Genomic DNA, 15838 nt, shown 5'->3' on the forward strand with positions numbered 1-15838 from the left:
GGCCAGTTCAAACAAGGAGGGGCCCAGGCATTCCACCGCCAACCTATTTTTCATTAACAGAGCAGAGGTAGCAAACTTTTCACCGATTTTGTAACATTATGTAAACAAAAGAGCAATTAGTTTGAAGTAATTGGGTTAGTTATAGAGTTTTACAGTATTATTCAGTAATTATGCCATTTTAGAGGTGAATCAGCTTTACTTTAAAGCCCTATATTATCCTAAATTATCTATTGTGAGTTTTAAGCCATGTTATAATGTTGTTACCTCTTTAAACACTTTATTATTTTACTGTCTGTGTCTCCAAAGCTCAAAATGCTCTGTTCCAACTTGTGATGTCATGAAGTTGCCGTTTTCAAGCAACCTTACCTTTTGTTTAGTAGAGATTAGCAATGCCAGGATTGAAATTATCCAAATGATTGAAGGTATGTTTAAGTTTAAAAACCCAGTGGAGCACTTCCTTGATCACCACATTAGCAGGATTTGTGTGTTATTAGTAAATTAAACAAAACACAACTCCAGGTATGTTTCTGATGAGGAAACAAATAGATAGATCAGAAAACAGAGGATAAGGCCAAAAATGTCACAATTGATAATATTGTATTTTCAGAAATATGCAAAATGTTAAGCCACACACGATGAGCCTGATCATTAGTGACTAGACTCTAGAGCTAAATATGGAGATACATTTTGTTTCAGACAATTTATTTATGGATGTGTTTATAAATTAATAGGCAAAAAATAGGCAATTAATATGTCATACATATGCAAACAGTGTATAGGACAGGCAGGTAGAGTAAAATGTAGTTTAAAGGAGCGAGTAACTTTTCTGGAGGGTCCGCTACCTGATTGATTCCAGTGAGATGTTATTGCTTTGCTATTGCAGGGTTTCAGATTCTAGAATGTGTTGATGTCATACTCTCACATACTCTCAAATGGGGGGCAAGAGCCAGTTTTTCTTATGAATTACTTTGTACTTTACCATGAAATATCAGAAAGAGTAATTCACAAATATGGAACCTGATCATTTCTATTATAGACTCAATCCAAGACCATGCTATATTGCAACAAAAATGTGAAGTTGAGCAATATTAATTTTAGCTGCCCCCCATTTGTATTAAATAATATTAGCCTATAGAATGTAGTGATGTCATCTGAAATCCAGCAATATGGCATTTAACGCATCTACCTGCATGCAGACAATGAATGAGGCCACTGAGACATGTTACTGGTCACGTCTGTGGAGAGACAAGCCCGCTTGCAGTAAGAATGCATGTTTTTCTAGGTATTTTTGCACAATTAAATACCTGTAATTAAATAAATGCTAGAAAGGCATGTGTAACATTCCAGACCAAGTAATAATGTATCCATAGAAAGAAGCAGGTAATGGACCCTCTACCAGAAAAGTTTGAACTTTTAATATGATGTCTATGAGGGTAACAATGCAACAGTGGAGTGGTGACATTGTTGTTGTGAATAGACTCAAACCAGTTGTAAAACAAATAAAACCAGAGACGCAGACCTCCTCTTTCACTCAAACTGTAGCTTTGGTAAGGCTCGTTTGGTCTGTTTTTCAGCTAAAAATATCTGTAGAATTTGAAGATTTTATCAAATGTCATGGGTCATAAAAAGGCTGGACTTGTGTTTTGTTTCATTCACGCATGTTTAAGCTTTTATTATTACTCTGTCTACGTCTCAAAAGCTCAAAATGCTTTGTTCTACCACGTGATGTCATGAAGCGGTAGTTTTCAAGTTAACAGCTCCTTTTACCTTTAATTTAGTGGAGATTGACAATTGCAGGGCTGAAATTATCCAAATGATTCTAGTGAAGGTGTATAGTTTAAAAACTTAGTGGAGCACTTCTTGTATTACCACATGACATTGCAAGTTGGAACGGAGTGTCTTCTGTGTGAGAGAAGAGCTCACACAGAACTAAATATGCAGGTTTGTGTGTTAAACATGTATGAACGAAACAAAACACAACTCCAGGTATATTTTCGATGAGGAAACAACATTATAACAGATCAGAAAATGGCATAATACGGTGCCTTTAAAGCTTGTATTTTTGCATTTAGCATGATCCATTTTTCTGTTGACTTTGAACTGATTACAGTGTGACCCCCTTCTTGCATACAGCATTATAGCGCATCACAAAGCAGGAAAGCTCAGGGTCAAATCATTAGTCAAATTCTATTAAAGTTTGATGTTAATGTTACAAGTTTGTAAAATATTTGTGTAAAAGCATTTCACTAACCTTTCTCTCATGAAATCACTCCATGCAAGACTTTTTCAAGACTTCAAAGCATCAGCAAGAGTCAGACTACTTTTCATTTTGACAAAAGTCACACCAGGCTACAAAAAGTCTTTTTTTATGACAAAAACATTAAATGGAAAATATGAACTAAGAATGTCCAATGCCAAAAGCAGTTTTTTATTGAGAAGTAAAAGTAAAGAAAGTAATTCATAGACAATATTTTAAATTGAGTAGCCGACATGCGTTGGCTAAATTAAACAATACTCTGATGGTAGTCATGTTTAAACGCAAAACTTCATTTAACATACACAAACACACACACACATGCCAGATACTAGTAACAAACACAACATCAAATGAACAGTATTTCAGAGAATATCATCTTGTTACAAATGTCCAATTCCAAAGAGCACTAAGTAAATGAATATAGGGAATATAGGGAATATAGGGAATATTGTGCGATTTCTTTTTTCAATTTTACACATACATCCAATAACAAAAATCAACAGTCCCACACTGTGGAGTCAGGACTTTACATATTAAACTCACAAAATATTGGAAAGTGGCTGCTTGAGGTAAAAGATCCAAATACTGCATCATCAGTTTTACAAAAAATAAATTGCTTTTGTTTTAAAAGTCCACTATGGAACTTTTCTGATGGGGGGCCTGCCACCTGCTTGTCGCCATGGAGATGTTATTGCTTTGCCTTGTACGTTCTACTGTTTGAGATTTTTGTAATCACACAAAAAATGTAACTAGAAAAACATGCATTCTTATTGTGAGCTGGGTTGCCTCTCCACAGATCTGACCTGTAACATGGCCTGGTGGAGTCATCTGTTTGTCTCCATAGTGATAGATACATTTAATGCAATACTGTGGAATAATCCAGCTAAGCAAAGCAATAACACTACCACGCAGACGAGCAAGTGGTCTGTACCCGGCCGCTATCTGAAAAGTTCCATAGTCCCCCTTTAATCCTGTAGATCCATGTTTACGTCAGAGAGTATGTCCTGAGCATTGGTTTCCTCTTTGGTTTCTGTTTGGGCACCACAGTCTCCAGCAGCCTCCTCACCAGCTCCAGTCTCCCTGTCTGGATCAGCGCTCGTGACAGCTCCGCCACCTCCTCTGGCTGAGTCCGGTACAGCATCTTTAACTCCGCCTTCACCACGTCTTTCGGGTACCTCTCCTCTGCCTTCTTCACCCACGTTTCCAACTGAACAATTGCCGAACAGGGCTCTTCGTTGTGATCCTGCCCCGACTGTATGAAAAGTACCACTAGAGCCTGTAGGAGGCAGTGTAGAGCAGTGGTGTCTATGCTTCCTGGGCGTTCTAGCTCTAGAGCACGTTTGAAGCAGTCCACGGCGTTCTGTTCCTCTCCCTTCAGAAGCAGACAGCGCCCCCTGAGGATGTGGAGGTCTGGTACAGAGTCGGCGTGTTCAAACTGTAAAGCTTGGGACAGACTGACCAGTGCATTGTTCACAGCGGCTTCATCGACCAAGAGGCTCTCCCGTAATGCATCCACTCCCATGTAGTAGTACACCTGTGAAGACAAGATATTATTTTATAGATAGTGTATACTTAAAGGTGCATTGAGTAACTTTTCTTGGCGGAGGGTACGTCAAATGCTTTTCTCCATGGAAATGTTGTTGCCTTGTCTGGAGTGTTTCACATTATGGTATGAAACCTTTCTGTCTTCATGGAAACCAAACCAGACCAAGTTACATGTCAGATCTTTGAAGAGGCAACCCACTCACTGTCAGAATAACTATTTTCTCTGTATTTTTGAGCTATAAAACCACCTGTAATTGAATAAATGTAAGGTAGAGCTGTTTAATGTCATACTGTGGAACATTCCAGGCAGAGCAATGACAAGCAGATGACAGCCCCCCCAACCAAAAAGTTGCATAGTGCACCTTTAAAGCAACACCATGTAACTTTCTGGAGGTGTCACCTACATGATTCCATTAAAACATAACATTAAAACAATTCTTTGGAACATTGCCCATGCAGATAGATTCATTTTATCCCATACAGTGGAAGATTATAGCCAAAGCAACATTTCCATGGAAACAGACATTGCAGGCCCTCCTACAAATCAGGTTTGTGGAGATGCAAACTCACTAAGAGCAAGGACACGTTTTTCTACATTTGTCAGAACATAAAGGAAAACACCTCATTTAAAAGTACTCAAACTTTATTAATGATTTGTCTTTTTGAGAGTTTTATTATATCTGTTCTAATTCTTTTCAGATATGGTGTGATCTTGTACCTGTGCCATCTCCAGGTGCGTCCTCAGACAGGGGCGCACACTCAGCACTTTGTCCAGGTCTTTGCGAGCTGCCGTCAGGTTCTGCCGGTCCGGGATTCCTCCTTCTCCGATCTTGGCTTTTTCCAGGTCTCTCATGTACTGGATCACATGAATCTAACAGCAAAATGGTGAAATACAGAAGACAGAAAATGTTAGATATGAAAATAGGCTCTGTGCACAAGGGTACCCGGCAACCACACTGGTAACGTCTGTACTTCCTGTCCAATTATGCATCTGTGGGGTTTTTGCTGAATCGTGGTAAAATTAATAAAGATAAGACATTGGACATTGGATTGTGGGTATGTGACTGACATTATGTTAAAAACAACATAATTATTGGGCTTTGTGCAAATGCATAAAAACACACAAAAAACTCTCAAGCCCTAGCTATAAATAAATTGCAGTTTCCTTTGGAGACTAAAAACTAGCTCAATGTATAAACCTGAAACCTTTTCTACCTGTTTTCACTGATACTACAGACAGGCCGTCAACAGAAATTTGGGGGCCCAGGGCAAGAAGACTCACATGGGCCCCCCTGTAATATTAATTCATAGGCAAAGGTTGTAATTCTGGTCCCCTAAGACCCTGGAGCCCAGGACAGTAGACCCGTTTATCTCCCCCTGTCGACTCCCCAGGCTAAAAAAATAACCACTAGCCACCTCAACCTATCCATCTTCTCTTCATTTCATCTATGCCACGTGAGATGATCGATTCAAAGCTATCAGTTTCCGCTCATGTCTCTATCTCTGTTTGTTTATAGCGTTGGCGTTGGCGTTGGCGTACCTTGGCGCGGGTACAGTAGGCCTGCCAGTTGAGTTCAGGGTCGGGCAGCACGTTCAGAGCCATGTTGCAGATCCCTGTGGCCATCTCGTGTTTGCCCAGAAGAAACACCAGCTTGGCCAGCATGTTCAGGATGGAGACATCGTCACTGGCCAGGTTTATCGCCTATTCACAATCACACACAAACATACAACTCATTAACATCATAAAGGAGGTGTACTGCTATTGTTTGTATTTCTAAAACAGTGGATACCTGAATTATGTTTCATATTTAACTTTATCTGAATATAAGCAGGGTTTGTAAAATGTATCTTCTTCCTGTTCATTTTGTTCATGCCACTAGTGTTTTTTTTTTCATTGGACATAATAAATAAAATAATTAAATGATAGATAGACAGATAGCTAGATGGATGGAGTTTATAGGGATATAGCAGAAAGCATTAAAAGACTGCTTTACCACATGTCAGTAAAATTAAAACATAACTTTGTGGATATTTTTGATTTAAACCCTTAAGAAATGTTGATAAACATTGATAAATATATGATAAACATGATACTCCCTTTTAAAAACACAGACCCATAGAGATGTGTACTGGTCTAACAGGCTTTACTAGCTCCTATAATTGCCAAGACAATAGAACCTTTCAACTTTACACTAACAAGGAGGATTGTAGGTCAATTACTCATCCATTCAACCATGCAATTTATTTATTTTATGAGTCTATTTTATTTTTACTGACTCACTGGATTTGTACGGCGCCTTTCATAATACCCGAGGAGCTTTACAGCATTATTCATTCCATACTTGGTGGTGGTAAGATGCTATTGTAGCCACAGTTGCCCTGGGGCAGACTGATGGCACCGAGGCAGTCAATCTGCACCATCAGCCTCTCTGACCACAACCAACACTCACACAGGCACACACCATTTTGATACTATGTTTATGAAGTGCCTTGCCTCAGGACATAAAGACAGTCGGCACCCCACAGTGGCATTTGATGTTCCAGTGGTCTTCCAACTAAGTACTGACCTGGCTTTTAGCTACTGAGATTACTTGGACACAATAGCTCACACATCACAATTTATTATAATAACAAAGAGAAAGGCATAATTATATAAATAAAGGCATAATTATATAAATGACATGACGGTATGGCCACTTTTGTTTATTTGTTCTGTGAAATGAGGAGACAAACCCGAATCACCTTAAACCACTACACTAATGGTTCCTAATGTTTTTTTGTCTTGTGTAGGCCTGCCCCCTAGCCTCACACTTGGGTATATACATGAGTTTACTATAGTACTGTAATGTCAGTCATCACTATGATACTTTCTTGTTCTATAATACTCTTGTGTAACTGACCGTTGCGTAACAGTTGAGAGGGTCAGTGGCAGAGTATCCACAGTCGTGCACAGACATGGGCACAGTCACAAACTCGTCTTTTCTCTCCAACATGACGCCAACGTGACACCAGGCAATAGCTGAGGGCAAAGAAACATCTCATTTAAACATACATAGAGTTCATCGATCTGTGAGAGAAATGACATGAAGTACAATTAATGTAAAATCCATAGAACACTGGCAAGCATATACGTAGGCCTACAGCAATTGACTTTCTTACATGTGTATTTTGCTTCTCACAAACGGAAAACATTTCAAAGACATGCCAAACTGGATACACTGCAGCCTCTGTTGTATTTTAATAATATGGTGTTAATTTATAGTCATAATTACACCTGTTTTAATGTTTTAATTGGCCTATTTAATTGTAATGATTATCTTGTGAGTCTGGTACTTTCATTTGGCTATTTCCTAAAAATAAAGACAGAATAAATAGAAAATAAAATGCACACACTTAAATGTTTTAAGAAAGCACTACAAACTATACAGTCTGTTACAAAACATTATAGTCTAAAGTCCTATTTACACAGAATAAGTAAAACCTGGGGATGTCTGGTAATTTGCAAATTACGGCCCCACCTCTGTCTTACTAGCGACGCTTTCACACGGGATAAGCAAAGTCTGTAAATTAATCTATTTTATGACATTGACTGAGATTGAAAGAGAAAAGAACGCAGAAAGAAAAGAGATAGAAAAGGTGCGCAATTACAACAACAAACACTGAGATGTAGATTCGCACGGAACTAGTATTATCACCGGACGTCTCTGTTTTTCACAAAATATAGTAGATATTTTGCAGTGGAATTTTTACTTTAGGAATTACAGACATGGAGCCTTTGCACGGGGTTAAGATCTCAGGCATCATCCATAATTATTACAAATTACCAAATGTCCATAGGTAATACTAATCTCATACAAATAGGGCTTAACACACCCAATATTTCTGTGAAGGCACAAAAAGAACAATGCAATTATTTTCAAATATTAATAAGATATTTGGAGACATATGCAGATAGAAGCTTTACATCAAGAGTTTTAAGTGAATCAGTGCACTGTCTGTATGGAATTTTCTCATTTTCACACAGAACTTAGGGTAATTAAAACTCCTTCATCAAAACTTTGCCAAAAGCAATTACCCAGATCTTCCAAATGGTTTGCTATTCACTGAAACTGTTTTATTGTCCTCAATATTGTGTGTGAATAGGTGGTGTTCACTTTATAGAATTTGATTATGACATAATCTGAGGTAGTTTGCAAGGGCTGTGTACTGTTTATCTAGGGGAGATTTACAGGTTTTTTTTTACTGTTTTTGTGGGCGGCAGTAGCTCACTTGATAGAGCATTCACCCACTGATCTGAAGATTGGTGGTTCGAATCCAGTTCTTGACATAAACATCACAGGTTGAGCAGTCGGATCCACTGACCCACAGGTTGGCTGATGTGATTCCAGCTCCCACAGATGAATGCTGTCGTTGTGTCCTTAAGACGCTTAACCCACCCCAGTGTCTGTGTACACTGGTGTATGAATGTGTGTGTGAATGGGTGAGTGGTTCCTTGTTGTAAAGCTCTTTGAGTGCCTTGAAGGTGGAAAAGCGCTATAGAAAAATGTGACCATTTACCAAAGAAATGTCCAAAACAGAAATCCACAAATATTGAACCTTATCTTTAGGGCTGGGTATCATTATGAAGCTGCCAATACGATACATACCTCAATACATAGGCCACGATACAATACATATCTCGATACAGTGCTTTTTCGGTTCGGTAAGATATATTTTAAATTAATTCGATACGGCTCAATAAAAAATAATGGCTAAATCATAGCTGTGACACTACAAGTCTTTTTTAAACCTTTACTTTGTGTGCAAAGTTCATATGAAACACAAACATTTTAATCCTCAAAACAGTGAAAATCTCAAATGTGTTACATAAATGAGTTTTTTTTCCCTCTGAACAAGCAACAAAACTAAAATAATAAAATTAAATAATTTAGTAAAAAAAAAAATATATATATGTATATATATATATATATATATATATATATATATATATATATATATATATATATATATATATATATTTATTTATAGATAGATAGAGATATAGATATTTTTATATTTTTGCACACCCCCACTTTTCATTATTTGTTACAGATTGGATCTACTATTGTGAAAAAAAAAATTCAGATTTGATTATTTGTGCTAATAGATAAGACATTGAACTTTGTGCTAGTTTTTTGTTTCATGTGAATAGGCCTAGTAATTACAGATATGAACCATAAATGAGGTCAACAAGTCTGCGGTCTGACAGTTAAAGGGCTCATATTAATGCTATTTTCTGATCTACGTTATGTTTCTTCATCACAAACATACCAGGAGTTGTGTTTTCTTTCATTCACACATGTTTAACACACAAAATCCTGCATATTTAGGCTAAGTTCATTTTTCAAACAGAAAATTCTCTCTTCCACTTTGTGATGCCATGCAATAATACAGGAAGTGCTCCACTGGATTTTTAAACTCCATTCACTTTCACTAGAATCACTTGGATAATTTCAGCTCTGGAAGTTCCAGTCTCTATTAAATGGTAAAAGGTAGCTCTTAACTTCAAAACTATCATTTCATGACATCCCTAGCATTTTGAGTTTGGAGATGTGTGAAACATGTGTGAATGGAACAAAACACAACTCCAGGTATGTTTTTGAGGAAGTAACAACATTCTAACATGGGTCAAAGCTCACAAGAGTAAGTTTTGTGTAATATGGGACCTTTAAACAGCTAATTCCACCATAGAATTCTGACCAGTCCTGCAGCTCTATTTAAACTACTCCTATAACCTCAACCCAACCTATAAATACCTTTGTGTTGTGGTCTCTCAGATTCCAGTGTCTCCTTCAGAAGCTTCAATCCTTTGTTGTAATGGGACAGTCTGGAGTATTCTGAGTCCACTTTGGTCTTCACGATGTCGTCCAGCCTGAAGACAGAAGAGGACAGAAGAGGACAGGTAAGAAGAAAACACTTCACACAGAGAGATGTGTTTAACTTTATCTCCTTTGTACCTTATGTAGATCAGAGCCATTTTGAAATACCAGCTTCTCTTTTCCTCCACTGGAAGCTACAACAACATAAAAAATCTGTTAGTCTGCTGCAGTATTGAAAGATGGGTCAAATGCAGAGGACAAGTTTTCCTTCAGAGACAATAAAGTATTGTTTCCAAAAGACTGGGTCGCGACCCTCAGGTGGGTCGCAAGAGAGCAACTTATGGCAACTTATGGATCCTTTTATTACTGGTTCAATGACTGTTTATCATTCTTTAAAACTTGAGTAATACTAATTGTTCAGAGAGACCCGATCACTCAGTCAACAATAAATTGTCCTCATTAATGTTCAATAATGGTCAAATCCACCTTTATTTAGTGATTTATGAATAATCGAAAAGTCTATTGATTTGGGTCGTGAAGGTTTGTGACTTTTAAAATATGGGTCTCCAGAAAAAAAGTTTGGGAAAACACTACACTAAAGTGTACCTTAACCTAACCTTTAACTCTAGCCTATGTATATCTTTATTTATTTTTTTGTTTAGTTTAGTGTATTTGTTTAATGAGACAGGAACATTGCACAATATACACTGACCTTAAAAGTGTAACTTTTCTGTTGGAGGATCTGTCAGATGCTTTTCTCCATGGACATGTTATTGCTCTGCCTGAAATGTTTCACAGTATGACATTGAACACCTCTACCGTATATTTATTCAATTACAGGTGGTGTTATCGCTCAAAAATACTTAGAAAAACAGGCATTCTGACTGAGCGGGGTTGTCTCTCCACAGATCTGACCTGTAACTTGGTTTGGTTTGGTCTCCATAAAGATAGAAAGTACCAGAAAATACCATATTGTGAAACATTTCAGACAAAGCAATAACATCTCCATGGAAAAGAGTAATTGACAAACTCTCCACCAAAAACGTTACACTTTTAGAAATCCATTGCCCCAGGTTGTAGTATTAGTGGGCAGGCTGACATTATAGTACATAAAATCAAACATACAGAAAGAAGAAAATGTCTTTACAGTGACTGGCCAATTATAAAAAAATCTGTTCCATTATTCACATCCAGTTTTCTCAGCATTTTAAAATCATCATCCATTATCAGAAGCATCCATGAGTCATTCACTCCTGGCACACATCAGTCCACATTATATATGCAGCTTTGGTTTGAGAGGAGCAGTTGTTTCACCAGGTGTGAGAACGTGCCATAGTTTGTACATGCTTCGCGCATTTTCAAATAGCAAAACATTATAATTAAACATTTAGACAGAGTTAAAAGGCCCATATTATTCTGTTTTCTGATCTGTTATAATGTTGTTTCCTCATCGAAAATATACCTGGAGTTGTAGTTTTGTTTCATTTACACATGCTTAACACACAAACCTTGGATATTAAGGCTGAGTTCTTCTCTCAAACACAAAACACTCTTTTCCATCTTGTGATGTCATGTGGTTATACAGTGCTAATAAGTGCTCCACTGCACTTTTAAACTCCATACACCTTCATTAGAATCATTTGGATCTCAATCTCTATTGAACTAAAGGTAAAAGGTTGTTGTTGACTTGAAAACTACCACTCCATGACATCACAAGGTGGAACAGAGCATTTTGAACTTTGAAGATGTACTGACGTAATAATAAAGGATTACTCAAAAATGTGTAAATGAAACAAAACACAACCCCAGGTTTGTTTTTGTTGAGGTAACAGCATTCTACCATGGCTTAAAGTTCACAAGAGTCAACTTTGCATAATGTAGGACTTTTAAGTAATATGTGTTTGTAAACCAGTATTGCAAATGAGTATTTGGGATGTAAAATAAATGCAGGAATTGTAGTTGAAGTAGTAGCAGTGTCAACAGAAGCTGTCAACAGAAGCATTTTCTGAAAAACACTGACTAATAATAGCCGTTGTAAGTAATTCAAAGTAATACATTTTAAACTCTTCACACAGTTTATGAAAAAGAAAAATAAGATGCTCCAAAATGTCAAAACTGAACATACTGAACCATCCTGTGATGCTGTTACAGATTTTCACGGTAGATGGACTAATCCCCATTTCCCCCCCATATCTCACCAGCTGTCCCCCGTAGTCCAGCGCTCGGTTGTACAGTGTGAGGGCTGAGGTCAGTCTCTCCCTGAGCTCCTCTTCGTTCTCCAGCTCCACGTCGTAGGGGTACACATAAGCCTGTTCCGCCAGACACCGAGCTGCCAGGAGCCTGGACTCAGCCTGGCTCATCTCTCCTCCGCCCAGCCCCATGAGAGAGGACACCTGCTCCACACACTCCCCCGCCTCCAGCTCACGGCCCAGGCGGTCATACACGTACCCCAGGTTAGCCCACGCGTTCAGGTTACCGGGGTCCTCCTTACAAATGCTCCTGCAGCACAAAAAGCATTATGTTTTAAACTTGTGCATGTAACTTCTTTTGAGTATTGCATTATATTACTGCATAATACTTGCATTTATTCAGTTACAGGGAATTTTATTGTCTCAAAAAAATCTTGTCCAAATGAAAGAATCAGTTTTTTCTTTTGCTATGAATCCTACCTGGACCACTGATGGATTACACAGACACTGAAAATGCAAAAAAACTGCCTATTCATATGTTTTACAGTGACACTGTAGTAGTTAATTCAAGGATAAATAGACACAGACAGATGATTCAGTCATTTGGAAGTCTAATTATACAGCGTTTTATTGCTTCACATGTTGATCTAGCCTTGTGAAAAAATACTTTAGAACTCATTGTTGTGAATAATAGGGACCTTTTTCATATTTTTAAAGACAAAAAATAGGTACAGGTACAGTTCTTTTTAATATTTCAGGCTGATAAATATGCAAATAAGTGTAAGTACACAAGTATGAGAAGTTAATTTTGGTATTCTTTAAAGCTGCAATGTGTAACTTTCCTGGTGGAGGGTCGGGTCCTTCAAATGCTTTTCTCCATCAAAATGTTATCGCTTTGTCTGGAATGTTTCACAGTATGGCATTAACCTTTCTTTTATTTATGTAGGCCGAACCAGACCAAGTTACAGGTCAGATCTGTGGAAAGGTGACCGTGCTCACAGTCAGAATGCCTGTTTGCCTAAGTATTTTTGAGCTATAAAACCACCTGTAATTGAATAAACGTAAGGTAGAGCTGTTTAATGTCATACTGTGGAACATTCCAGGCAGAGCAATGACATATTCAAAGAAACAAGCAGGTGATAGACCGCCAAACAAAAAGTGACACATTGCACCTTTAAGTACATAAAGAACTTACAAACTGCATATAGCTTTGTCAGTTAGTTTTTATAGTTATGGGTGGAACTTCTTTTTATTCACTGATACACGCCTATATATGAAAACATACTCTTTGAATTCAGCCTAATAATAACAACAATGCATGAATCATTACTTTTCAATACTTTTTATTTAGATTTCTCAGAGTCTCCATAGTGCACCTTTGATTTTTTTTTCCATTTGTGTTAAGTTCAGTTACAGAAAACGCACACCAAGGTTCATGTAGAGGTGCAAATGCAAGAAACAGCAAAATACAAGTGAAAAAATGCATAGCACACTCAGGTGGCTGATGTCCAAAAGCCTTTTTTTTATTTTTAAATAACGTTTCGGCAAAAAAGCCTTCATCAGATCATTTTTCTTGCTTTGGACCACAGTATGTAACAAGTTTAGTTACATTACATAAGTCTGCTTTGTTTATTTGTTATAATGAAAATTTGCAGATATAGTACTGAGATCTAGATCTAGACTAGTACTCACTTTGCATAGACTTTTATAACATTTCCTTAACATTTTTCCTTGCATACACTGCTGCTTTTAAGTTCCATTATGAAAACTACAGTTATATTTATATTTTTTCTACTTTTGTACTTTTTAACTGAAAATTACTCTCATTTTGATCATTCTGCAACTTTTTAGGATAATAATGTAGGCGGTTTATTGTAATTCAGTGCAATCTATGATCTTAAATATGGAAAAAAAAAAGTGAAATGTACATTAAGTGCACTGAATACATGTAGATTTACTTAATCTTATTTCGTTGTAATAGTAAAGCAATTGTGTAATGTTTTTTAAAGATGGTTTAACTGTAGCTGAGAGTTTATAATTCTGTCTTAGGCCAACTTTAGATCTAGTAGAATTAATCCAGTCACAATAACTCATTTCGAAGTGTATTGCTGAAGAAAATACAGATGATAAAAAAAGATAATCTTGAAATTACACATTATGGAGCTGAATCAAAGACCATTTACCAAGATAATCCCAGTAAACCCTCTTCTAAAGCAGCCATATTGTTAAAAAACATGTTATAAATGAATGGGTTTAACAGTTAAGTTGTATCTATGAGTCTTCACAGTTGTTTATTCAACCCTCTACATAAAGTACCCACTAGTAGAAAGATAAACGTTAAATATTGACCCCAAAAATATTGTTCCAACTCTCATTTACTGAAGTCAAAGTAGAAATGATCTTAAAGGGGATATGTGGAATTAAATGTAGTGGTCATATTTGGATAGCCGTATTGAAAATCACAATGAAACTACTAACTACAAAAAATACAATACAATCAAGTGTTCAAATGAAGTATTATTAATCTTCATTTGTATACATTTTGACTTACATCTTAAAGTAATAGCATGCAACGTTCTGAAGATGTAAAGTCGCCTGCATGATTCCATGGTAATAGAAAGTTAAAACCATACTTCAGAACATTGTCTATTCTCCAAGATACGTTTTATGCAATACTCTGGAATATTGTAGCCAAAGGAACAATATCTTCTTGGAAACAAGCAGGAGGAAGCCCTACACCAGACTGGATAAGTCAGGTTTGTGGAGATATGCAAGCTCACTCAGAGTTAAGGCACATTTTGTTCTATGCTTTTAGTGTAATAAAAACATCTATATTGAAAAGAAACAACTTTAATTTTATTATATTTATACCTAAAAAGTGACATACAAGATTTACCAATAGAACAAGAACACTTGAAATAAGAAAAAAAGGAGACTAATGCTAACAAATTACACACAAATAAGTAAAAAATGAGCAAATCTTCTTTTAAGATAGTCAAAATATACTTGAATCTAGACTAATACTACTGAAATGAAGCACTTATTAACATATTATCTTATTTAAAGGTGCACTATGTTTGGTTGGGGGTCTGTCACCTGCTTGTTTCTATGGATATGTCATTGCTCTGCCTGGAATGTTCCACAGTATGACATTAAACAGCTCTACCTTACTTTTATTCAATTACAAGCAGTTTTATAGCTCAAAAATACCTATAAAAAACATGCATTCTGATTGTGAGCGGGGTTGCCTCTCCACAGATCTGACCTGTAACTTGATCTGGTTTGGTCTCCATGAAGAGAGAAAGGTTTAATGCCATACTATGAAACTTTTCAGTAAAAGCAACAGCATGGAGAAAAGAAAAGAACCATAAAAGTTACACAGTGCACCTTTAAGAGATTTTTTCCAGTACTCTAGTACTTTTTTCAAATCTCACCTGAAGATCTCCTCTGCTGAGTCCAGCTGGTCCAAATGAAACGCCAATAGTCCGAGTAGATTTCTAACTGCATACTGTAAATACCCCACTTCCACCTCCAGCTCTCCTCTCAAACTCTCCTGTTTCAGATACGTGTCTCTGTGCCTCAGCTTCAAGGGCCCCTCCGGATCACAGTTCAAATGGAGATCCAGGTGAAAATGTCCTGGAATATAGTCCATGTCCTCCATAAGAGACTCGATGTCCTCTGAGCTATTCGTTTCCATGGCAGCTGGTTTTGTAGCTAAGATTTGGCTTGGATCATGCCTGCACCTATAATCAAAGCAGAAAACTAAGCCAATGCAAGCCAGAAAGTATTGTGAAATTATCCTCTCTGTGTGGACGCCCCATTCAGCTGGTTTTACAGGTTCTGGGAGGGACAGGGTGCAGAGATGCAAGGGACAACTTCAAAGTATTAATCAAGTCATACAATAGTTTTTCATTTAAGCTTGTACTTTGGAAATTCTAATTCAGTGAAAGTACAGATATAGGTTTGTAATGTATTTGTAATGTGAGCTT

General features: G+C 37.1%; 1 protein-coding gene across 1 annotated transcript; it reads right to left on the minus strand.

Moving 5' to 3' along the window:
• Positions 1-2407: 2407 nt before the first annotated feature.
• Positions 2408-15598, minus strand: ttc22 (tetratricopeptide repeat domain 22). The gene is made up of 8 exons (XM_020933366.2): positions 15284-15598; positions 11859-12159; positions 9799-9854; positions 9598-9713; positions 6703-6821; positions 5343-5504; positions 4521-4673; positions 2408-3791 (listed from the first exon to the last, which is right to left on the minus strand). Exons 1-8 carry the CDS (start codon positions 15544-15546, stop codon positions 3243-3245), a joined length of 1719 nt encoding a protein of 572 aa, XP_020789025.2. The 5' UTR covers positions 15547-15598; the 3' UTR covers positions 2408-3242.
• Positions 15599-15838: the final 240 nt, after the last annotated feature.

This window comes from Boleophthalmus pectinirostris, unplaced genomic scaffold, assembly GCF_026225935.1.
Source record: "Boleophthalmus pectinirostris isolate CB_2022bp ecotype Guang Dong unplaced genomic scaffold, ASM2622593v1 HiC_scaffold_7, whole genome shotgun sequence".
Taxonomy (NCBI): Eukaryota; Metazoa; Chordata; class Actinopteri; order Gobiiformes; family Gobiidae; genus Boleophthalmus; species Boleophthalmus pectinirostris.